Source organism: Apteryx rowi, unplaced genomic scaffold, assembly GCF_003343035.1.
Source record: "Apteryx rowi isolate R43461 unplaced genomic scaffold, aptRow1 scaffold_209, whole genome shotgun sequence".
Taxonomy (NCBI): Eukaryota; Metazoa; Chordata; class Aves; order Apterygiformes; family Apterygidae; genus Apteryx; species Apteryx rowi.
This window is the reverse complement of record NW_020448408.1, coordinates 562,989-588,830: the sequence shown is the minus strand read 5'-3', so window position 1 is coordinate 588,830 and position 25,842 is coordinate 562,989. Positions and strand designations below refer to the sequence as shown.

General features: G+C 38.4%; 1 protein-coding gene across 1 annotated transcript in view; it reads right to left on the bottom strand.

Annotated features, from left to right (window-relative positions):
* GPC6 (glypican 6) overlaps nucleotides 1-25,842 on the bottom strand; it is a 527,815-nt gene that overhangs the window by 64,992 nt on the left and 436,981 nt on the right. Inside the window, exon 4 of the mRNA XM_026064092.1 lies at nucleotides 2,933-3,063. Coding sequence (XP_025919877.1) covers nucleotides 2,933-3,063 — 131 coding nt within the window. The remainder of the gene's footprint in view (nucleotides 1-2,932; nucleotides 3,064-25,842) is intronic.

Genomic DNA, 25,842 nt, shown 5'->3' with positions numbered 1-25,842 from the left:
CCCTAACTAGCTTGTTCCAGAATGAAACAGCTCCAGAGAAGGTAGCTCTCAGCAGCATAGGCATGAATCAGTCTGTGCCACTTGGCCTCAAGGTCAGGCACTGCTACTTGTCCCTCTTTTATTTATCAGTATAGCCATAACCATGACGACTATTTCTCAGAAGAATAGTGCTGAATAGGAGTGAGTGTTTATAGAAAAAAGAAATTGGACAAAATCTTCAGTACTGCATCAAGTTAAGAATGGAAAGAAACCATAAAAATGAGGACTTAGGAAGTTCATGATATATTTTTCTGCTGATGTCTAAAATTGAAGACCTCATCATTCACATAAAAACATGCATTCTTACTTACTTTTTTCTACTTGTTATGTTGAAAATCATACATCATTACTCACTTAATTTTGCCTCCATATGAACAGTAACGTACAATAACTGTGTTATGCCAAACAAATATATATTTTTCTCAGATAGATTTCAATATATAATTGCAGTTGGTATAATACAAAACATCACCTTGCAACATAAACACAAACTGGTAGTGCAATTTAATGGTAATGACCTCTGGAATAGGGCAATTTTATAGAAATATTCGAAACAGAAGAGGGATGGGTTTTGAATTAAATGATCTCCAGGTCTTCTGCTGGCAAAGAACATGGAATTGTTGAGAGGTCCTTGATAAAGAAACTGTTCGTTGTTATTTGTTCCATGGTTATTTGTTCCATTCATTTTAAGAGAGGAACAACAACATACAACAGTAGCTAAATGGCCCTAAATTCTATTGAGAGTAGTGTAGAGACTCATGCCAGACATCAGCCAGATATTCTAGTGGAGGTAGCTGCATGTCAGCGGTGAAGTATCATTTGTGTGTGTGCAGCTGCTGTAGCCACGACATTATCAGTGCACTGTCATTTTCCCATGTGACTGACTTGTGGAAAAATGGTTGCGGTTCCTAGTTACCATGTTTTCAGCAGGGTAAAGTCAAATGCAAAATGCAAAATTGTCTGAAGAAAAAGAAAATGGTGTGATTTTAGCATCCTGCCTGAAGCTTTCTGACTGGAGTCTCAGAATAAATGACAAGTGTGGATCTTTTCCTAGATTAGGTCTGCAATTGCATTCCATGCACCCCATTACATCTGGCAAGGTAACTGAAGCTCTATCTAAGCAGTCAAGTATGTATAAGGGGAAAAAATTAGACTGCAGATAATTGTTTCAAAGTCTGCTCATGTATCATATTTATAGATCTGATATGACATAGAATATCACAGCACTGAACTCAAAGACTTTGCCTTCTTATACTTTTTTAACATTAAAGCACTTTCATGAGTTAAGACTTGAAAAAGATGGATATAACCTGGGAAAATAAGGAAATCACTTTTCAGGAGAAAAATGGTCTACATATAAAATACAAAAGTCCCCATGCATAGATAGTTCTGTTATCTATGAAAATATAGTAAAATAAATTTCACTGCTATAGTTTGGTTTCTGTTTCTCAAGATTAAAAAAAAATATTGGCTAAGATTTCTCTTAGAAGAAAAATTTTGAAGTGCAGATGGAATTTCTGTGATTTATTAACCTTTAGAGCAAATAAAATATTTCTCAGGGATAGGACAAATAGTCTGCTCTATTGCAAATGAGTAGTGAGATGAGCTTATGCCAAGGTGATGTCATTGGATTCTGGCAGGAAATGCAGTTTCCTGTCTAATGGAAAAACTGTGAGAATGAAGCAAGTAAAAAGGAAAATGAAATACACCTGAGCCTTGGGTGAGTTTTTAGTGAAAATATTTTTTGTTTCTTTTTTGAGGTAAGAGCTGAATTTGCTAAACTAGCCTCCAAAGTATTTGAGAGAATTTGGTTGATAAGCTCCTTGACTGCTTCTGCCAGAGCAGAGCCTCATCTTGCAGGATGTAGACTGCTTTTAAAACCTGAGTAACTTCATGTAGGTTGAAAGCAAAGAGCCTCTTGATGGAAATCCTTAGCATCCTGCAGCACTGGGCCCATAAAGAGCATCTAATTTTGGGCTGGCAGGAAGAATATTAACCTCAGCCTCCTGTCTTTTATCCCCATGTTTTTCCCATCTACAGCCGTTTCCTTCCAAGCAATGGAAATTAACTGACTCAGATAGCAGTCCAGCCAGCGTCTAACTGACTACTGGGAGATCGATGGGAGATGGAAACTCTTAAGACAGAGAACCTGGCAAACCATTGACTTCAGATTCTGAACCGCAGTGCACTGATGAATATTAAGGAAAAGACATTAATTGTTAACTACTGGCTCAACAGCACCTGCTACTGAATTCAAAGGGCCTTATTAATATGGAGTTTGGAGATGGTGGTGATCTGTGTATACACACATGTTAAAAATGGAAAGAAGGAAGATAGTATCATTAACTCTGTTTATTTTCATGTCAGAATCCAGACAAAACTCCATCAAACCAAGGTCTGGTAATCAGAGGCTGTCCAACGTAATGATATTTCCCTTGAGTGGCTATTAAAGGAGGTTAAGTGGAACATTTCCTGTGTTCGCCTCAAACACGTTGTACTGCAGTCTGACCTAGACAGATCAAAATGTGTTTGGATGTTAATATAGAGAATCACAGATGAGACAGAAGCAGAAGTTATCAAATATACTCTGCAGGATATTGCTTACAGGGCTACCAGCAATTTTCAGCGGTCTCTGTTTTCTTAAACCACTTGCAGCTATTAATTTGCAATTTACTAAACAGTACTTTTCTCTCTGACACTTCTGTTTGAAAACTTCTGTGCTTATTTAACTAGAGAAAGGATTCAAAGACAACCTGGTGAACTGCTGAACAAACAAATACAAGTTCTAGTGGTCTAGCCAATCTTGCTTAAAGCCTGGATAGAAAACTGAAAGAGACGTTTTTCCCCCTGCTTGTGACACTCAGAAAGAGAGAAGGAGTGACTCACACAGTACCTTTGCTGACACCTGCATGCTGTTTTCTTGCATGTTCATGATGGCTTCAGAAATCTTGACATCAATAGGATCCATGACTGATTCAATGTTGAATGGTCCCTCTAATCTCTCTGCTACCAGAAGCATAGCATCTGTTAAAACACAAAGCAGCCATTCCCTTAAGGAGAGATACCTCCAGGTGCCTCATACCAACCAGCTTCCCCAGCTGGGGACATGGATGCCAACCGCTTCGGGGCAGGGAGCGTGGATGTGTGGCAGCAGCACTGCAGAGATGGGTACGCAGCGAAACCTGTCTCTGCAGTGCTGCTTCCTGACTGTTGAAAATATCTTCCCCTACCACTGCCAGCACAAAAAAGGACTCAAGATTGTACAAGTTAGATTAATAATAGCTGCCACAGCATTATTGAGCTTGGGGTAAAATTATTTCTACACAGCATCGCAACACTCAAACAGCCAGTGCTCTGGAGTGTACTCATATAATCTTCTTCCTGAGAAAAAGCAGGTTGATAGAAATAATCCCAGGAGGTATGTTCTTAGAGTTTGTGTGAGATGATGAAAACTTTGCTATGATAAATCAGGATGTTATAATTAAAGCAGCTGTTCTTTTTGACCTTAATGATCTCATTTTCTTGCAATATGAACAGCAAACGAATATTGGATTTCTGCCACAGCACATAGGTATAAACCATGTTTGCCTTGTTATGTTTTGAAAATGTGGTTGAAAGTTGTATGCAGAAAGATATATTTTTTGTATGTTTTGGAATTTAAAAACAATTTTTTGCCTAATTTACATTGGTGCACGGCTCCAAAATAATTTTATCTAGGTGTTCACTAACAAGTAAAAACTAAGCAACTGAAAATAAATTAATATCAATAGAAAGTTTTTTTCATACATCATAAAAGATGTTCATACATCGTCTATGCACAGACACAGATTCATCACAATTTTTGTGGCAAAAGCCATGTCATAAACTTCAATTATACTATACCTTTGAACATTGCATTTGATCCTGGTCTRTTATGAGTTAGCATTTTAAATTTCCAGCATCTAATTAGCTTTAAACAGAATAAATCTGCAATTTTAACACAACAAACAAAAATTTTCACATGCTTTCTTTATCCCTCAGTCTTAGACTCCAAATCCTCTGGTATTAACCAGAGTGCCTTCCAAAACAGACCCCACTGGTGTTTTGCTTTGGAAAGTACCAGACCCACGGCAGCTCTCTCCAGAAGATGTGAAGCATCCCACAGCCCTGATGATAGTGTTAGCTGTGCTCTTGGCTGGGCAGTCCCGGGCCTCCTCTCTAGCCTGCATCCTTCCTTCCCACAGAAACTTGGCTGTGTGGACGTATGGAAAGAAGAGACAATTGAGCCATGGGCTTCCAGGCACAGTCGGACCTGAGTGTTAGGACATGTTCACATTTTAGATACAATCAATATGTGCCTAAAAATCCCACTGAAATTGAAATCACTTGGCATTTGGTACCTAAGCACCTTTGAAAATTCAGATCTAATATTTCACAGTACTTTTAGGTTGGAAAGAGTGGTTTTCCAGTTATTTGGAGTGGGGCATAAAGCACTTGTTGCTAACTGTGAGAAATGATGAGACAGCAGGCATTCAATTTCTAACAAAAGTGCCATTTGGGCTGGCATTGTTTAAAAATCTCTTTAGATTAAACCATATCCAGTGGGAAACCCAGTGAAAACAGCACCTGACTTTGATAGAGAAACCAAAGCAGTTTTCATACACACACAGATACACACATGCACACACATACACTTAAAGATTCCCATGGTATTTTAGCAATTTTTCCACATGCAAAGAGAATTTGATGTTGTGGTCTGGTACAAAGTATTTTCTTCTTCACAAGTTCAGAATGACTTGCATAAAATATACATGTCTGTGCACTTTGTGAGTCATGTGATAAACCTAAATCCTAACTGCTGGAACCAGTGTTAGAAAATATTCTAATGCACGTTTCAGTGCCTTGGTTTAGGTGGCTTAGTCTTAGTTCAGGATTAGGGTTAAGATTAGGGTTACTTAATGCAGAAACCAGTCGGCTTTATTTATCTTGTTTTTTCTACAGGAGTAGCTTACAGCTTAAGCTAAGGATAGGTATCTCTTTGCACCAGCTCACTCTAGTTTTAGAACAAGGAGGTGGAACAAGTCCACTGCTGAACTCAATCAAGTACATGGTTGGGATAAGGGACTATGTTTGTAGAAACAGAGGTGGGTAAATAGGCAAATGCTAGTACGAGAGGGGAGCTGGAGATCTAGGATGAGAACAGATGCTGGTTTGAAACTACTACTGGTAGGGGGGCTAGTTTTGGCATAAATCTTGGAGTGATGTTATAGTGGAATTTCAGCTAAATGGCAGAAGAGAAGAGTGCATCATTTGTGACTGAACAAGAACCACGTCTTTAACTGTAAGAGTAGCCTTACCTTGAGCAAAGTGTCTTCAGCTTCAAAATTAATAATAGTAGGAGATACAAACTAAGATCTGTTCTTGTCTTAGTTTGTATCGCTAGAAGAAAACATCTTTTAGTTCATCAGCTTCTATCTTCTGAACTTTAACCCTGTTCATAGCCTTAGCCTTTGCTTTAAGAGTAGCCTGAGATTTTGTAGTGGAAGTGGGCAGAGAGTGAGAAATGTGGGTAATTCCTGGCTGGCAAAAGTCTCTGTGAGCTTATTGCTATGTTGAACCTCCTTGTTTGATATGGTTCTGGTACAGGTCTAATGGTAGGTTCAAGAGCTTGGGTTCAAGTTAGGGTGAGAGGCAAGTTATGGTTCAGTCACATGGGCTATAGCTATATGCTAAGAAAAAGAAGGAGAAGGAAAAAAAGAAAAGAGGAGCAGAGAGCAAAATCAAGCAATGGATCCCCTGTTATCTGTATTCCTAAATTGTTACCTCCTTCTCTGGCTTGGAATGACTCTGGGCCATTCCAAGTAGCTATTCACAACCCAAATCCGCATAGAAGCCAGCCTGAAGCAGTACGGATGTGAGACAACAACATCACTTGACCTTGGAGCCCTGCAATCTTTTATTTAGTGCTGTAGGGTAACCATGGGCACCAATTGGTTAAGAAGAAAGTTTAATTTGAAAGCTATCCACACCTTCACTGAGGTGAAGGTTATAGCAACACCTTTATTTTTGTTTTGGAGCTGGAATGTGAGACTGGGATGGTGTTAAAGCAGGGACTGATACAGGGACCTATTGAAGAAGCAAAGACTGATAAATGGGATAAACACTGGGATGAGAGATGAGGGGTTTGAAGAGCTCAGGTAAAACAAGTTCCTGCTGCAGCATTAGTTCTGAGGCTGGCACATGTGGGTAGGCTTTCAGATAAACTTCATTTTAGGGCTTAGTTCGGGGGTAAAGACTAGAAAACTTGGGTGATGGCATGGTTTAGATGAGCTCCGGTGCAAAGTTGAAACTGACGTTGTTTGAGAACTTCTATTATCTTCTCTGGTTTCAAGTGGGTGAGTGGGGCCATGGTTAATCTAGTGGTGGCTGGCCTGCTAGATTACTCCTAACTCCTGGTAGGAGTACAGGGTCGGCCAGGCAGGAGAGGATGAGCAAGTGCTATTCCGATAAACTCCAAAATGATTTGCTTACCTTGCCAGCCTCTGTCTGACTGAACTCTTCCCTTTACCCTTCCCCTCACCATCACAGGGTCCCTAATATTAAGTCAAACCTATCCAGAATGTCTCTGACAGACCTAAAGAAGCCTGAAGAGCAAAGCAATCATAATACAATTATGACAATAATATTGACAGTGTGCAGGCCTCTTGGGAAGCATAATCACTACTCTAGTTAACTGGCCTCTATCTACTGAATTTTTAAGTTAGCTCTCAGACAGAAATTCGGGCTGAATTTCCTACCCATAAAATTGATCCCTTCAAAAAAAGCAGTGTGTCCTCTTAAGCTGAATTTCTCCCTTGGAAAATATTCCTTCAGCTTATTAACTTGCACCCTCTTAGTTGCTAACCCCAACCCACACTCTAGCCCAGACCCTTGTTATTCACTTGCACAATTCTATATGAACACACGCAATATGTAAACACAAGATAACCTATACAATTTAATGAAATAAAAGCTATTAGGTTGAATATAGTAGAAATCAGGTGAAATGCAACGGTCTGAGATTTATGAGAGGTCAGTCAAAATGATGTAATGGTCCCTCCCAGGCATAAACCCTTCAAATCTATAATCATATAACAGTATGCACAATGCTTTGTTGTCCTAACTTTTTTGTTTCTCCTAAAAACATTATGAATATTATTACAGGAGCAGCTGGAAAGATTTCAAAATGAAATCAAGAAGATTCATGAGTCTCAGTTTTGAAATCTTAATTCTTAAGAACAGACCCTTAAATTCACAGAGAGTCCAGTTCAGGGGAACTCTGTGTGGGTTTAATAATTTCTCAGTCAGCTCAGACAGTAGATACAGACAGCTTAGTTATTGTCTGTGCTATAAAAAAACTAATGATTGGTAGCCATTAATTGACCACCTGCTTTTTATGTTGTTAACAAATTTGCACTGACTTATTCAAATATGCATGTTCTTTAATTTTACTTCTTATGTGCTTTTTGAAATCTGCTTTCCTAAGGCTAAGTATGTTTCTTCTTTTTCACAACAGAACTTCGCAAATAGCTTCCATCTAGCTGATGGATGAGCAGATCAAGAACTCAGTTTAAGTGATTCTTGCATCATGGGTTTGTTAGCAACTTGGGAACAAAAATGTGATTGGTTGCTCACTACTTTATCAGCTGTTCCTGAAGCTAGAACACATGGGCTTGCAAAGCAGTCCTGAGACGGTGCAGAGCACAAGGCACGCTAGAGTTGCAGTTAGGACTACAACTTTTGGACAGTAGCATTGGGTGCATACTGCTGAAAACAGGAGTAGGGACCTTCCTGGTGCAGGTAAAACCAAGTCTACTAGAATGGCAGGGTATATTTCCAAGGAGAGACTTGCCACAAAATGTTGCTGCTGGCTGAGCACAGAAACTCTGGGGAACTTATGTAGTATTCTCTTGCCCACCCAAAGAAATGCCATGGGCTTTTGCTTGTGGCTCTTAGAAGGACACTGTTTCAGTCTAAGCAAAATATAAAAGAAATCCTGAAGAAATTTACTTTGTTTTGGTTTACTTCACAGAAAACTTTAAAAAAATTTTTTATAGCTGCTGTTTTAATGAGAACATGACAAAGCTGATCATGATGATAAGTTAATTAGTTTAATTTAAAAATTCAGAAGGACGTGTGAATTTCCAGATATGTTAATGTTTTGTGAACTCTGAAGGTCTCCAAGTGAAAAAATGGATAGAATAATAATATAAGTAGACAAAAGTCTGCCTATATTTCCTATGAACTACATCAAGCCGTTGTCTTTCAGTTATCTTTACACAAAAAGTGATACCTTCTTGTTCATGTTACATTTCCTTCAGGGTAGGTTTCCAGAAAGCTTGCTATTAAATCCTGTGTTGAAACAAAGGGAGCAGGGACAAGGACACTGGTTTATGAGACACATGACAACTAAAAAAGAAATCCAAACCAGAATGAAACACAAAGTTAAAACAACCAATAGCCCCTTTTTCTTGCCACCTTTCTACTATCAGGAGGATATAAGAGGAGGAAGTTTTCTTTTCAGTACTTTGCCTCTTGCTCCCTTAAAGACTCAGGGAGCTTATAAGGGAAAGTATTTTTTGGTCTGTGTTAGTTTGGCTGTGACATCATTTTGTCTTTTTGTGCACATCTCTGTTGATCTTCTACTTTTAAATTATTGGTGAGATCCCACAAGTGGCTTAGTTTTCCCCAGGGAATTCCAGAGAAGTGTCTGTGGATGAATGCTCTTAAAACATTGTTTCTTCAGGGAGATGAAGAACAKTAAATTACTGAGAATGCATGCCCTTGACAAAATCTCAAAGTATATTTTGTTTCGGGGGCAAGAAGAGAGGAAGATCTTATCTTAGATTTCCTAGGAGGAGGTTTCTATTATTTCTAGACTTATTTACCTGGTTCTAACAATTAGCTGTGAAGAAATGCGAAGGGCTTTTTCATATATGAGTACCTTGTGAAAGAAGGTAAGGACAAATTTTATTTGGAAAGCTTCAAAGGATTTTATATGTTAAAATTACAGGAGAAGAGAGAAGAATCGGTTGTAAACAGACTGAGTAACTTATTGCAGTGGAACATGACCTTGAGAGTAGCAATGGCAGCTTTGGAAATGAATATAACTGTAAATATACTGGGTTGCAAGGAAATGCTCTTGAGGTGGCTTCCCATCCTTCTGACCAAGGGCAGGAGGAGGTGGGAGCTTGGGTTGTATTTACTATGTCATGTAGATAAAACTCAGTGAATTTTCCATTACGACACTAAATATAAATAATGGCTACAAAATCTTCACAGTGTTAAATGTTAAAGTAATGAAACAAAACAAAAAATAAAATTGAAAGCTGAATTATAGTACATATTGACTTTTAAAAAATATAATAACGACAAAAATACATCCCTGTAATACTCTGCCAAAACCTTTTACTGCCAGATTATGATTTACTAATAAAATTCAAGGAGAAGAGGAAAGTAAAACTCCACCTCTTGTTTAATGAGTTGCTAAGAACTCTTTTCTCAGAAAACAAGAATAAGTCACACCAGGGATGCCAAAACTACTGTTTTCCTTAGGGTCCACAGTCCCCTTTTCACATTATTACTCGTATGAGAACATTGTATGGTTCTATTTTGATGTGGCTAAAATGACAGATTCCCTCTCTGAATATCATTAATCTCTACATAAGTATTGGCATAATATTATTGTAATTCTCAGTCTTCCCCCTACATTCTGCTCCTTTTTTTTTGGTACTTTGCATCTGTGTAAAGGTGATCTCAATATTCTTTGTCTGAATATTCATGTATCAATATTCTGTTAAGATTATCTGCTAAGGTATATAGGTAGATGACTGGATCCTGGCCTGAGGTTTAGCTAACTGAACAAAACAAGGGAAACTGCTGGACATGGCATGAGATTTTCCTGGAAGCAAAATAATAATAGAGTGGGAAGCTGAACAAAAGTCGCAGTTAGTGCTGTGAGAAATGGCTGGATTTCATTGATGGTTAAGGGGGGGGGGGTAATGTGAGAGAGAGCTGAGAATCACAGGTAACTGGAGGGCAGTATGGGGCGGCCTTTTGGGGAGTAAGGTTTTGCAAGGCCAACAGCAGCCCTATCAGTAACATCATGTAAGGTCAATATTACCCAGGTAACTATTTCAGCAATACCAAATTTGGATGAAGATGTAGCAAAAGAGGGATCAGTGGGGGAAAAAAGCAATGGGGGTGCGTTGTTTATACAGGAGAAGACAAGGGTGGAGAAAGGGATGGATCAAAGTGGGCTGGGGAAGAAAAAGTATCGGAAAATGGAGAGGAAGTGAGATAAAAGGGCTGGTCATGAGGAAGTACTGCTGGTCAGCACACTTGTTTGCCACTCGATCACTGCAGTCTGCTCTATTTTCTTATTACATTCTATTCCCAACCATTTTCTGGTTGAGAATTGTAATGCGAGTATGCTGCCTATTCTGTGTGTGTGTGTGTGGGGGGGGGGCTTGTATATATGTTCTGCTAGTGAACTTCAAGCTGGACTAGCTGGCGAGTAGTAGGAGACCAGAATCTGGAAAGACCCAAGATCTGAGCGGGAAACTGGGTAAAGGGTCCAGGGTGTGGATTTGGAGCCTGAACGGGCTTAATATCTGGTCTCAGGTTCAAGGGACCCACAGATGTGCGTGTACATGTGAATCAAGGGGTATGTGTATATTCCTCTAGCAAATGTCAGTCCTGATGAGCCATGGATGAAGAACAGCATCGAGCTGTCTGTGTTCATGTTTGTGTGAGTGCTGTTTGCACTYATGTGGGTGCTGGTGAAGGTACTGCTCTCTGTTAACTCAGGAGGTCAGMCATGCTTGTACCGTGTATGCATGCATGTGCAAAGCCTCACTACTATCTGGACCTGAAAATGGGGAAAAGCAACAGCCTCACATCTAGCTGATCTAGAAGAGAGGAATCCTCCTGGGTCTTCAGGTTCACTAGATTTGGCAACCATTAGCAATATCCATTACTTAAAACCCTGAAATGTAAATGGGAATCAGATTCACACATTAAGCTTTCCACCTAAGTGTCCATGTTAATGTTCTTGCTTGATAATGTGCTCCTAAAGTCCTGGAGACAGCCCTGGAACAGGACAGGGGTGCCAACAGCATGTTGGCTCTCCAACTAAAAACCTGTGAATCTGACTATCCATGTTATCATGTTGAGTTAATGTAATGCTGCTATTTCCATTGCTGTGAAGTGTTATTCAGCTTTAGAAAGCATTTAAAAATGTTCTGAAGTTTGTGCAGGGTCAGACTTTGGTGTTGCCCATTGCCAATGTTCTCTAAGATAACAGCTCATCCTACAGATCTGGAACAGATTATGGCTTATGTGGAAATGGAGGGCCAAAAGTATTCCTAGTTCTACACAGAAAAGGCATATCCTGGATCTTGTATGTGGTGCCTAGCTATGAGCAAGTCTGACAGGGACCCTCTCTGCCCCTCTAAGATTGTTTTAGTAACTGTTCCTAGAGCATAGAGCTTCTTTAAAGCAGTAGTGAGAGAATGCATTTCTGAAGGTGCCTTTAAGCAGTAAAACTTACCAAGATGCGAGAGACTTGATTTCATTTTTTTTCAGTGGTTTGTGGAGGCTCAAACTCCTACCTGCTGGAATAACACCATAACCACCTCTGCTGTGGTTAGGTGCCTGATAGTTCTTTCAAGGCTGTTTCTATGGAATACTTAATTATTCACCTGGCTGCAAGGAATGAAAGAGATGGGTTTCTATCTTAGCATTTAAGGTATACAGTTACGAAGGGCTGAGTACAGGTTTCTGGCTTACACTCACAGGGCTGATGCCTGAAAGCTGGTTAGTAAACAATGATATAATGAAAAGTACATCAAGAGTTCTTGCAGGAGAGACAGAGATCCAAAATTCTCCCTGCCAACTGAATTACTAATTAATTAATAAAGCAAACTTTAAAAAGAGATAAATAGGTGTAGATATCAGATCTAACCTTTTATTTTCTAGGTTTAATTTCAGTTATGAGAACAGGCAGATTTAAGAATTATACTGGTTTTGCTATTTCTGAACAGCTATGTGGTCATTTTGATTCACAGCTACATCACTTACCCCTCCCTCAAAAAAGCAAAAAAGGATTGTCAATAGTTTCAGTGAGCTAACTTGTTTTCTACCCAATTCTGTAAGAGTGGATTATTTTCTATTACTCCTGCAGGATTTGTCCCTAACCTTCTCTTTTATGTAGAGCAGCACAAGAAATCAGTTTAATATCATGTACAATATATGTATGAAAAAGATATTGACAGACAGTTGTCATCTTGTAGCTGATAGCAACTAAATGAATTTTGTAGGGTAAACTGCAGGTTCAACTAGAATTGTTTGAGTATTTCTCATAAAATACATTTTTCTTCCAAGGACTGAAAAAATGACCATAGTAAAAATRCTTTTGCTTCTTTCTTTAGCTTTGAGCAATCTACATAATTTAGTGCACTGTTATTAGGAGTCGAATTGTGTCTTATAATTGTTTGAGTATGCAAACACTAAAGAAAGTAGCAAAGACTAGGTAAAATAGTAATTCTTGTCTGTGATTATTATTCTTCCATTACTCTATGGGAGCTGAATGCAAGATGTTTTTCTGAACTAGAATTTCRGAAAATGTTGTCAGTCATTGAGAATTCTGTCTGAATATTTGACATGAAAGAATGAATGAAACACAGTACATTCATATAATCTCTGTCTTGTTGCTTCTTTCTTAAGCCAAGAGATATTTAAATAGTCCCATCAGGAGTAAGTTTTTAGCACATCAGCATCCCATTGTTAATTAAAAAAACCCGTGATAGATACATGATGGTGTACTGTCTGCTATAATCCATTTTTAAAATTTGTAGTAACATATACAAGTGTGAATAATTCTTTAAAGATATGTAGAGTTTGGAACACTGAAAAAAATCTATCTTTCTGACACTTCTTTGATGAGATATGCTCACATGGTTGAAAATAGCAAAATACAGTCTAAAACTTCTTATTTAATGTATCCTTTCCTTAGTAAAATACTCCTGAATATACTGTTTGTATTATCTTAGGCGAGTCATAGAAATTAGAACCYCAAAGATCTTTTCAGTCATTCCACTCCCAATGTAGAATCACTACTTGCAGTATACATTCCCCAGTGATGTCCAGTCCAATTTTAAAATAGCTCAGACGATGTTTTTCCCACCTTTCTTATAAAACTATTTCATTGTTTATTATACATTGCTCTTAGAATATTTTTTCAGTTATGTAGTGTAATTTTTCTGCTGCTTAATTTCACCTGATTATTCCTAATAAGCTATCTCATAACATCCTGAACAGTTTTATTCTTTTTTTGRTATTTACATCCCTCAGATATTTGTAGACATCTATCATACCCTTCTTTAGTTTGTGTTAGGTCATGCTTTCTGTGCTCATTCTTTTACTGTTCTCATAAATAATTTCCTCTGGTACTTTGCTTTTCTCTTTATTTCCAGTAAAGGAGCTCACTGCTAGTATGATGTCTAGAACTGATTAATCTTTTATAGTGGGATCTCGTTAGCATTGTTTGGCAGAGGCCCTTTTTTGGTCCACATTTCTAACTCAGAAAATTGGCTTGATTCACTCGATGCATCTGATGTCCTTATCTTCTTCATCACAATTGATTTATAATTCATATTTCCCATGTCACTCCTGACACACATTTTCTCAAGCATCTACTCACATTCAGAATTTACTGTGATTATGCTGTCTGCACTGGTTTTGCTTTATTTCTTATGTTTCTAAATTTTGTGCAGTAGATTTTTTTTTCCAACTTCAACAGAATTTATGGTTCTCTTTTGAAAACATAATTAATGAGCTATTATCTCTTCTTGAGAAGTGATATGTGTTTCACTTTAATAAGCAATTTTTTTCAAAGGAATGTTTGGTTACTTCAAGAATAACTTTACCCATTAGCAGTGTGTAGTCTATACATAAACTTTCTTGTGATAAGTATGGTGTTATCTATGACAAAAAAGTCTTCCTTTGTAAAAACCCTGCTTTGAACTTTGCCATTTTTATTGACAATTTACTGACTTATGGAAAGACATTGGTCCTTATTCTACTTTTCCTTTTCCTTGAATACTGCATTTGTCTATTCCATAGCCTCTCTCTACTACTGGATGCAGTGCATCCTTATCAAGATTATCAATGATTTTTCTAACCAGTCTGAATATGGAGACCATTTTTGATATCCTCAATTTCAACATTAGCTTTCCAACTTAACATAGTAAGTTCAAGTATTCCCTTTTTAGCATCGAATATATCCAAACAAATCTTATCTTAACAGTGTAATTTGCATCTTCCTTCGAATGTCATTGTATCTTTTCCTCATGCTGCCATTTTTTCCTCTAGGTGTAGCCAACCAAATACATTATCATGTATCAACACAAGTTACTTTGCAGTCTTATCAACAATGTTCTCTACAGGACTTGATCCAAAGCTCACTGAGGTAGACAGGAAGACTAATGAATGATGAGTTAGATGACTGAATGCAAGGTCCTGCATGTGGAATGGAGTCGTCCCAAGCAGCAGCACAGGCTAGGGCCTGACTGGCTGGAGAATGGCTTTACTGGAAAGGCCCCAGGGGCCCTGGTGGACAGCTGGTTCAACATGAGCCAGCAGTGTGCCCTGGCAGTGATGAATGCAAACTGTGTCCTGGGCAGCATCAGCAAGCATGTAGCCAGCGGACCAACCTCGGGTGACATGGGGAGGATGCCTAGGTGTTAAAGTTCATTGTCTATTCTAGCAAAAGAACAAGGATGCAGCAAATGAAACTGGACGATCACGTTTTATTCATTTCTTAGTATAATAATCCCATGCTAATCCCATGACTATGTGGCAAATTACTTCATGAAGCCATGGCTATCCAAGAGTAGCTGGATGTTCCTTAGTTATTTTGACAAGTTCAACCTTTTGTTCTGAACCAAAGAAAATTTTGGCCTTGTTTCATGTGGGAAACTACAATTATTATTAAGATTTGAAATATACATTTCCCAGGTACCAAAGCCAGATTTTTGAATAGACATCGTGAGAGTAACATCTTTCCTACTACTTTGTCACTAAGCTGACTTTATTTCTTTCCTTGCTATAAATAATCAACCTATGGCTAGCTTTGCTAGCATGAATCTATCCCTATGTTATGGCTCTTAGGGAGGTGTCACATACAGTTGCACAGACAAAATTGATTTTTGTCTTTCATCTTATTGATTAATATGGAAATGTACTGCAGATATCTCATTGCTTTTAAAAGCCTCCCACTATGCAGAGAATTTTTAGATGCCTAACAGCATTTTCTCCCAGTGAAGCTCAATGCAGCAAATAAAAATAGGATTTGAATATAGTAGGGTTTTTTTTCCAGATAAACACTTGAATACTTACGCTGTTACTCCAACGGCACACCTGCATTCCCAAATGATTGCATACATCAAGGCTGTCACAAATCAATACAGCTGGTGTGAGTAATCTATTTATTATTTTGACATTTCTCTTGGAAGGAAAGAGCAAGTTCTGTATGTTTGACTAGCTACACTAACTATATTATTGAGATGAAACAAAAATAATCAATAGGAAAGGGGCAATGTTATAAAATCCTACACTGGAGTTCCTTGACTTTTTTAAATTATCAGTGTTCTGTTTTTTAAAACAACTGGGAGGTCAAAAGTAAAAATGTTTGTCTGGTCTAAAGAAGGTAAAAATAATGAAAAAAATGTAAAAAAAAAAAGTTCATCACAGAAGGCCACTTGCCTGATATATTGTAATCATCATAAATATTAATAACACCACAGACTGTGYTGGCCACAAAATAAAAATCTGTTCCCACTAAAACTTTCACAGCAGGAAAAAAATGTTTTAACTAAGCATGAAAAATTTAAAAATGGAACATTTTTTCACAGGAATTACCAGAAAGATTGCTGGCTGACTGCTTGTTGGCGAGGCTTCCAGGCCAGCAGCCAGGGAACCATCATATTAATTTTCCCTCAAAAAATTTTGATTTTCTGAAATGAGCATTTTCCAGGAGAAAAATCATCCAATCAGCTCCAGTTTCATCCAAGAATATCAGAGAKATTTATGAATATGAATTAATTATATTTCCCTATAAGACTGATGGATATTATTAAAAACAGACAAGGGAAACAGAGATATGGGATGTTTTGGGATCAATTTGCTGTAACTTGGAGTCTTAACTTGTGCCTACAGTTCTGAGCACTTGGTGAAACAATCCTCCCACATTCCCTTTATGCTACGTGGAGAGACGTAGTCAGCTCTGGAGCCCTACAATGGGAGACCCCAACCATCCAATGCAGTTAAAGATGTAGGTGCTAGTGCGTTGCTGAAATTATCCCTATTCAACACCCCCCCTGCAGCGATGGCCCCAAGATCGTGAGGCTCTTGTCTCTGCAGTCCAGCCTCTCTATGCTTCTGTCCCACCTCACCTACCATCTGTTCTCTCTCCTGTGCCAATGACCTACACTTGGTGCCAGTTTGCTTGCAATTACTAAGCTTTGCAYACACCCACTTAATCCTGCTCCTCTGCCTACTAGCACAATACATGTTGGTGAAATTCTGCTTTAACAAACCTGGGAATCAATCTGGAATACTAACACTGATTTCCTTGCAATTGTTCCGGATCCATACTGGCATAAGCAAGAACAGGACATGGATCCACTAGCATAGGAAGGGAGAACAAATGATAGGCTCTGTCCTATGTTTTGGATTCAGTGTTTATTGCTATCAAAAGTAATTCTGATTTCAGATTTTCTGAATGTAAAAACATAAAACCAAAAATATCAACTTTAAGTGTTATACATTTTAATTAAAACAATAATGGTGTCAACAACATTTATATTTGCCAAGCAACTGGGACATGATCCAAGGCCTACTAAAGTCACAAAAAATCTTCTGAATAATTTGATGGGTTTGGAGGTTGCTCATTCCCTACTCTCAAGTTTCACAGAAAGGAACCATTTTTGTTTCCTCTTGGCTGAGTGCATGGAGGCAAATGAACAACTGTTATTCCCAATGCTGTACTGACATCTGTGGACAGTGCTGGTACAGAAATAAGCATGTTTTGGCATGACAGGACTAGGTGGTAATTAAGTTGATACTTTTGTTCCTATTAAACAAAACAAGCCATGCCAATTTTGGCTCCACTCAAAACTCCCGGGAGAAATTCAATGTTTGTTAAATGGAACAGGACAGCATCTATGGAGGAAATTAATTTTCATGTTTTCAAAAGAGAACTAAAGGGGAGAGGCAGACACCCCCCCCCCAACAAACTCTATTCTAAAAATTGATTCAGTGATGCCTATTTTCCTAAAATGCTGCTTACAGTTGTCATGTATTTTTCAAGGAAAGTGTTAGGACAACATCATCTGATATTGGTGTGCTGCACTGGATACCAGATCTGCTAGAAGGGGAAGCTTCAAAGGCAGTTAGCATTGCTGACATTCAGTAACTAAAGAGGGCCACCTAAGAGTTGTCAGGCAGGTTACGTGTCAGTAAGAGGAAAATTTAAGACACATTTTATGTCCTCACAGTTTCTGCCAAGCTCTATACAGAATGATAACGGTTAATAATATAAATAATGATGTTTAACTTACTAATGTTATGTTCCTCTTCCATGAAGAAAAAAGTACCAAAAGGCTTTGATAGCACTTATATCAGCCTAACAACACCCTTTCCCCTAAAACATATAGATGATCTCTCTATTTTCTTACAAAAGAAAGTCTGATTTAGAAAATCAAGTTACATGATGCGGTCTTTCAAAGGTTAGTCACATAGATGGAACTGGAACCAGTCTGTCCCTTTGGTGATGTGCACTCATAGGGAGAGCAGAACAAACCAGGCAATAGAAACATTTATTTCAACTATTTCAAAAGTTTTTCTCTTTCTACATATACAGAAACATAACAGTCATTAAATTCAGCTCATTCTTCCCTCTGAACATATTGCTTAACATTTTTTATTTGTTTATTTTTCTGCAAATATTTGCATGCTTGGTGTTAGTTTACACAAATATCTGCGGAGGAGTTTTATTCATGAACAAATTATTGTATCTGTGTTCCAGATGAGTTTGTTCAGCCTTCTCACACATGCCAACCGGCAATTATTTGACAGGAATATGACATGGAAAAAATTCACTAAAGCATCAATCACTTAGATGTAAGAAGACAATATGTAAAAGGACAGTTCCTATTTTTCTCCTTCCTTTAATAAGAAGGAATCTCACTAATTTGAAATGAAAGATGCTCTGACAAGGAAAGAATATCAAACATTTCCATACCTCTGTTAGGCCTCTCTTTTTCCTATGGGGAGGCTAGATCATCTAATCAAGGACTGAAAATCCATTTACTGTGAACTGAGTGGCCAGTTACAAAACTACATGCCAAACTTTGACTGTAATTAATACTTGCATTTTMCTCTAGTATAAATGTTTTAGTAGAACTGAAAATCCACATATGTTTATAAAATCTGTTCTTCAGATTGTAGTGAATAATGATTGCACTCACGATATTATTGTCTGCTTATGGATAGCTCTTTGAAGGAACGACAAGGGACAAAAGAGTGTTAGCACTTCTCAGGAATGGTCTCCTGTTCTTCTGTTTTCCTGGACACATGATACAGCCTGGAAATTTTCATAGACTAATGAAAAAGCAGACTAAGACTGTATGCATGGAGGAGATAACTTCTACCAGACAGTCTAGAAATGAGAARGCGGTGGCAGAAGACTGGCCAACTGTACCTGCCCAGCCCAGAGTGTGGTCACACACCAGAAGGAAGGTGGGGGTGGAGGGTGGTGGCCACTGTGAAGAGGAACCAGACCTCCTCCGTAACAGCAACAGCAGCTCTAAAATGAGATGTGCACACTGCAGGGAAAAATATTTCCAGGAAAATATTCCCAAATATTCCAAGAAAGATGGAGTGAAAGCAGCATATCAGAAAGAGGCTCTTTTGCTCAAGTTGAAATAGGGGACTGCCATGGTAAACTGTAGCCAAAGCCTATTAGAAAGACGTGAATCCATGGCAAAAAATGGGCCACAGAAAAGGTTTGGTAGAATTGCCTTGTAGAGCTTCAAGTTGCTTAAAAAAATCTGGTCTCTCAGATAAATACTGTCATTATGAAATTATTTGTCTATCTCTACCATTAGGGCATCATTGTCTTTGATTAGTAGTTTTATGGATTCACTTAGAAACAGATTGCACTGTGTTCCTTCAGATGAAGGTTCTTCATGATCAGATAAAGTGTACTTGTTCACATTCAGCTTAGTTATTTCACACTTAGCTAGTCAGTTTGTATCAACTGCTCACTTACATTCTCTGTGAGCTCTTAGATGAGTCATCAATAAATAAACATCGATCTTTGCATGCATTGTGTTTCTTTGCCTCCTCTCAAAAAATGGACAATATTATGAACATTGCCAATCCCATCTTATCCAAACACTGCTTGAAGGCWCAGGAAATAAGATAATGACAAGACAATTTGAAATGTACAGCACCCTGCCTATTACTACGTGTTTCCTGCAGTAAGTAGCAGACTGTGTAAACACAGTTTAGGGGAAAGAAAAACGTCTCTCATGACGCTTCTTTTTTTTCCTCTTGCATTACACATAGCTGATTGAAAAAAAATCCCAAATATCACTAGAAGCATTACAATGCATTTTATTATGCCAGAAAACTAACATAGCAGTTGCCTTCATGTCCCATTTTCCCCCAAATAGCGTAATCTCATATACAACTTGGAATCAGTCACCAGAAAGATATTTTATTTACCAAAAATTTAACTGAGTTTGAAGCAAGAGATTAAATAGACACTTCTTTTATTCCAGATAGTGGAGAAGGACAAAAGATCATATATCCAAGGCTATTGAATTTCTGTGTTAATGTGTTTGTTTTCCTATCAAATTGTCAGAACAGAGAGGTGTCTTCCACCCCTCAGACTTTCAGTAGAAGGCAACTGTACAACACACTCCAAGGCATACGGATGACAAATCTTTCTCTATTACAGATAAGCCAAAAGAAAAGTACATCCAAGAGAGGGAGGGCCACCCAAAGTGCCTCACATCAGCTTCACCTCCAGAAAAAAAAATAATTCCATGATTGTTACATTACCAGTAGAGGAGCCAGGAGTCTGCTGGAAAACGCATGCATCRGACTAGGGATCGGAACATGCCTAGGGATGGAGAAGGGCTTTGTTCTGGGGATAAATGTCTTGCAGCTGTTAAGCAAGCCAACTCTCCAGTCAGAGCTGGTGAATTCTGCAGGACTGCAAAATGGAGGGCTTCACCCAAGTAACAATCCACCAAWGTTCTTGTGACAGCTTTTTTTTAAAAAAAATTAACTCCTGCATTTGAATGCTTTTCATATTCTGTGCTTCATGCTGCCCCTAATGCACTATTACCAGTGCATTTCATGAAATCTTTCCTCCAGCTGTCATTTTGTATTTAAAAATTTTATTTATTTATTTATTTAAAAAATGATCAAAGAATTTTAATTGCAAAGTTCATCTATTACTTTATGTTGAAAAGTGAATGATAAAATAATTCCTTCTTTACATCGACTTTAGTGAGACATGAGTCTTTTTTACTTCCATCTATTTTTATCTTATAGATTTTTAAAGATTTGACTCATTATACAAACTAATTCTGTAGAGAACGCTGGAGGTTCACTCATTTGGATGTAGATACACRTTTATTCTGCTTGTGTAGGGCTCTGCTTTACGTGCGCATGAGCGTGGGCATATGTGCACACACACACACATGCATATCCACCAGCATGCATGTAAATCTCATCATTGAACCTGTAAGTAAATCAGCCTTTTAGACACACGGTTGTACATCTGGCTGCAAACAGCAGTTGCTAGCTGCTCATACCTAGTTATGATATACTAAACTATATACTAATATATATATATATATATATACACTAATACTATATACTCAGTAGCTATAGTACATTTATGAATTTTAGCAGAAATCTCCAGCCCTGTAAAAATATGGGCTCAAAAAGCCACATGGTAATTTTGTTTTGGTGCTTAGAGTTTGGCTTGGTTCCATTTAACAATGGAAACTTACTGAAATTTTACCTTCCTTTCCACTGCAAAATTTATACTAGAGACTGGATGGCTTTGAGGCTTAAGTACAGCACAGGAGAGTGTTATGTACATGAAATGTTATTGGCATATACTGTGCACCTGCAGGACCTGATCATCTGTACTGCTTAAAACTGACCAGTGCACGAGTCCAGAAAAGGAGATGGGCAGAGAAACGGGCAAAAGTCAGTGTTCCCATCGCTCGAAAATTCTAGCATTTTGCAATGCATTTACATATCAGATTTTTTTTTTTGTGTACCATCATAATTTACAGTTACTACCCACAGAATGGGGGAAATGCTACAGAAAATAAGGAGACAAAGTATTTAATGGTTTCTGCTTCACAATTTGGAAAACAGAGCAATTACCTGCTGCAGTTCCAGGGACTTGCCACACGAAAAGATGGGGCAGCTGGAAATCTCTCCAGCCGGGTGCCGGAGTATCTCTTGCCTCAGGATGGAGAAGCCATAATGCCTCATGACCACCCGCTCAGAGCCGGGAGATCCTGGTCTGCCCAGTCCCACGCATGGTGCAGGCCATGCAGGAGTGCAATGGTCTCCATGGCAGTCTGCATGGCAGGGCTGAGGATCTATCCCACAAGCTTTTAAATGCTTGCTCTACTCCACAAGCTTTCAAACGCAGCTGGAACGATGTGAAACACCTGATTAAATGGTTTTGTTCTGACAAACTAGCATTTTCCACAGAAGCACTTTTTGTCAGCACTTTTGTGAGTAGGTCTAGTTGGGAGCAGACCAGCTGGAACACTCTGATGGATGTTTTCACACAACAGCACAACTCTGAGAATCCCATGTCTGAATAGGTAGAAAAATTAATCCACTCTTCCCATCCTTATGGATGTTAATCAGGATCGTGCATGAGGTGCATTGGCAGGGAAGTGAGAGGACATCCTCACCTAACTTCTCCTGCTCACAGAGGATTTCAGTATGAGAGGTCTGCATTCTTTTCACTTCAGTGGGTTTTCAGCGAAAAAATACTGTAATATAAGTGGTGAATTGAACAATGATAGCCCTCGTGGCTGAGCTGTGGTGTGTATCAGTGCATGCAGAACCTTGGACGGATGGGCCTGCATTTGTCCACAACCAAGGCTGTGGAGGGAATGCGGTGGTTTTTTATGTGATAGTAAAATATCAGAACCCTAACTATGCAATATGACCTTGATTTAAAACTAGTTACAAGTCTGCTGTATTGGAAGAATTCCAGAAATGATCCCACAATTTTATAGAAGACAGGGACAAAATGTAATGTATCAATTCTGCCTATGATAAGCAATTTAGGGCCCTGAAAAGACCCATAAAGAATAGCTTCAGGCATGGATGAACTGCATGTGCATTATCCCTACAGATTAACAAACACAGCATCTGGACAAGCACTTTCACTCTGATTGAAGATACGAGGTGCAGACTCTGATCAAAATAAATCAGATGACCGCACGGCAACACTTTTCCAACTAGGCACATCATTAACTGTGAACAGAAGACGACCAGAGCAGGAGCTGAATTTGTGACCCATGTACAATGGGAAGGAAGTCAAAAGGAGATCTGTGTCACTATCACAAATGCAAATTGATCTTTAGGTTATATGAGATTACTTCGATTTGCACTTAAAAGTCAGTAATACTAAATAAATAGATATTTTCTTCCAGGTTATGAGAGTGTAGACAAAGGGCTCCCGGCCCTTTCTTCGTGTGTGGGAATGGCTCAGCATTTCTCACCCTCGGACCTCAGCTTTTGACCCTCCTCAGCCTGAGTAGTCCAAAGGCACCTCTCCGTGTCTCCTAAGAGTGGTTGTGACTCAGAGCTCGGCAGGTGCTGGGGCGTTGCAGCACCCCAGGGCCGATTGCCCACCCGCCTGCCGGGGCTAGCGAGAGCCTCTGCTGGCCCTGTACTGATAGCTGATGCATGCTGCCTCCATGCAAGCCCCTGCTTGGGGCCAAAGCCCTGAGACGTCTTCCAGTTCCCCTCATCTCATCGATGTTTTTCTGTTTGGCTTTAATTTATCATGCTTAAACTTACGCACTAAACTGAATTACCTAAGTTCGAAGCTAGGCTAAATCAGTGCATACATTAGAAAAACACTGACACCAGTGACTGCTTGGAGCTATTTTCCTTTTATTTTAGTGATCATCATTTAGCACTCATGCAACGGTCTGACTGTACAAATAAACTGAGCGTTATGTATTTTCAAGCTAAAAGTTATCTACAGAGGAGCAAAGCAAGAGCACTGTGAGAATGGGCTGCTCAGCAGGGCAGCAGTGAGCATGAAGTCAGCTGCCCTCTTGATTTTTCCCATTAAATCACATCTTTACTTATAGTCTAGTTTGTTGTGTAGATTGTCAGGTGAGCCCCAGTTTGAAAATAATAAAGGTCCTGCTCCTTCCATCACATTAGTTCCTTCTTCAAATAAACTACAGGAAGAGTCTCAGAGAAAACAACTGCTTCTGCGGCAGAGCTACAGCCTCTGGGGTAACTTCAGATTTAATACTCTCTCCTTCCTTTTTCTCTCCTTGAGAGGCACATGCCTTTCTTCGTTGACCAGGTAGGGAGTGTAATTATTTACACTAGGAGTTACATCAATACCCCAAATTTAGGCGCAAGCTATGATGAGTAGAGTTCAACTTCATCACTGACTGAGTGCTGGTAGTCTTGCTTTTGAACTCTCTTTAATTAAATAATTATTTTCAGCAGCCATGGAGACTGAGAATTTTCTTAAAAATATTATTATGTTGATTTGCTCCCTAACATTTCTTTTACATGTACAACAGACCAGTATTACTGCTGAGATTCTTCTCCTTTCTCAAGAAGGTAGTCACAAACTTGAACTTCCTTTAGCATATGTCCATATCTAAAACCCTGTTCAAAGGCTGCCTTTCCAAAATCAAAATTCAGACATGACTTTTGATCTGTATTTATGGTAAATACAAGATTTTAAAAACATATTGCATTTTTAAGTTGTCCTCATATACTCTCTTTCTATTCCTGTAAGTGTCCTATTTCTCTCTCACTCCCTCTCTCTAGATTTCTCTCTTTTTTATATGTACATATAAAAATTTTATAGAAAACAGATGGTCTGGTAAAGTTGCTATCCCCTAAAAAGGCAGAATATGAAACAGAATGGATCATATTATTCCCTAACTTATGTCCATAAAATCATTCTATTAACTTCAAAGTGGGCATTCAAAACTGTAGGATTTAACTCTACATATTGAGGTGAGTTACACACAGACAACCCAAAAAATAATTATTGTTCTATGATAACTGTACTTAACTAGGGAAATCATTCAAGAAGAAAACACTGTGCAGCCAAATGTTGTTTATACACGAATAAAGACAATAAATATAAATTCAAAGGGACTTTATCCTTCTCTTCCTTAGTCTCTGCATCAAGAGATGATGACCTTTCATTCATTTTCTTCATTAAAAGATCTTTCAAACTGGTGTGCGACTGTACAGATACTACTTCTATCAATGAATGACAGAGGTTTACAAGCAAGTTTTTAAGCTCCTGATATTTCAAMGAAAATAGCCTAAGTTAATAAACGATCAAACATCTATTTCTTTTATTTATAAACAGTAAGTGTATCTCTTTGCTGGTTCTAATTTGAGGAGGTACCCTAAGGGTAATTCATTTTCTCTTTTCCCTGTGCAATTCRAACCAGACATCCCCCTAAAGGCCCGGATAATTTTCAGAATGCACCATCAGAGAGATGCCTGTGAAAGTAGGGCACATAGTGAGAAATCATCACTACAAATTAAATCAGTATTTATTCCATCATCAACTCAAATGCTTCTTAAATTTGGATTTTCCTGAAACTGACTCTGCAGAAGTCCAAGAGACGCATGAGCTCATTCAGGGAAAGAATGTGCTCCTGTTGATAAAAACACATTTTATAAGAGTTTTAGAGTTGAAAAACTCTAATTTCTAACTTTTGATTTTGTGCCATATCTGAAACTGGCCACTGGATTCTTTCTCTGCTCCTGTCCTCAATACAGAAAAAGTCATGGAAGTTCAGCATTGAACATTGTTCTTTTAAACAAAAATGCTTCCAACCATATTCTTATTTCAGCACAGAAAAAGAATTATTACAAGAACTTTCGCCTCTTCATCTCCAGTCATGCAGAACAGCCCTTCGCTTTACCTTGTTTATAGCTTGTTTCAGATATTAGTTCAAAACTTATCCCTTCTACACAAAAAAAAGCACATGGAAAGAGCCTTTTCAAATGGAGTATTTTGAGTATTGTATTATAGTATTAGAAGTTGACTGAACTCTTTTTTAAATCTTTTTAAACTTACTTTTAGTTGATACCAGTTTTTTTAACTCCTGTGGGCTATTTAAGTTCTTTTTCTCCTTCATGGGGAAAAGAAATCTACCAGACTTTAATTACTACTGTAACTCCTAAAATCAGTCAACCAATGTTATGTGTGTATTTTCTGAGAGATCTAATGAGCTGGCAGAACACATAATGCCAGTTTTCTTTGCATATTTGTTCAATATATACCATGACCCAGTTCAGGTTTTGAAAGCATGTTTTGTAGACATTTCAGGTTTTGTAGACATTTCAGATTTTGATTCAGACATGCTGTTGACAATTTACTGGAGACCATACACATATTAAACAGCTGAGACCACAGTTTAATCTGGCTGCAAGTCATCCTTT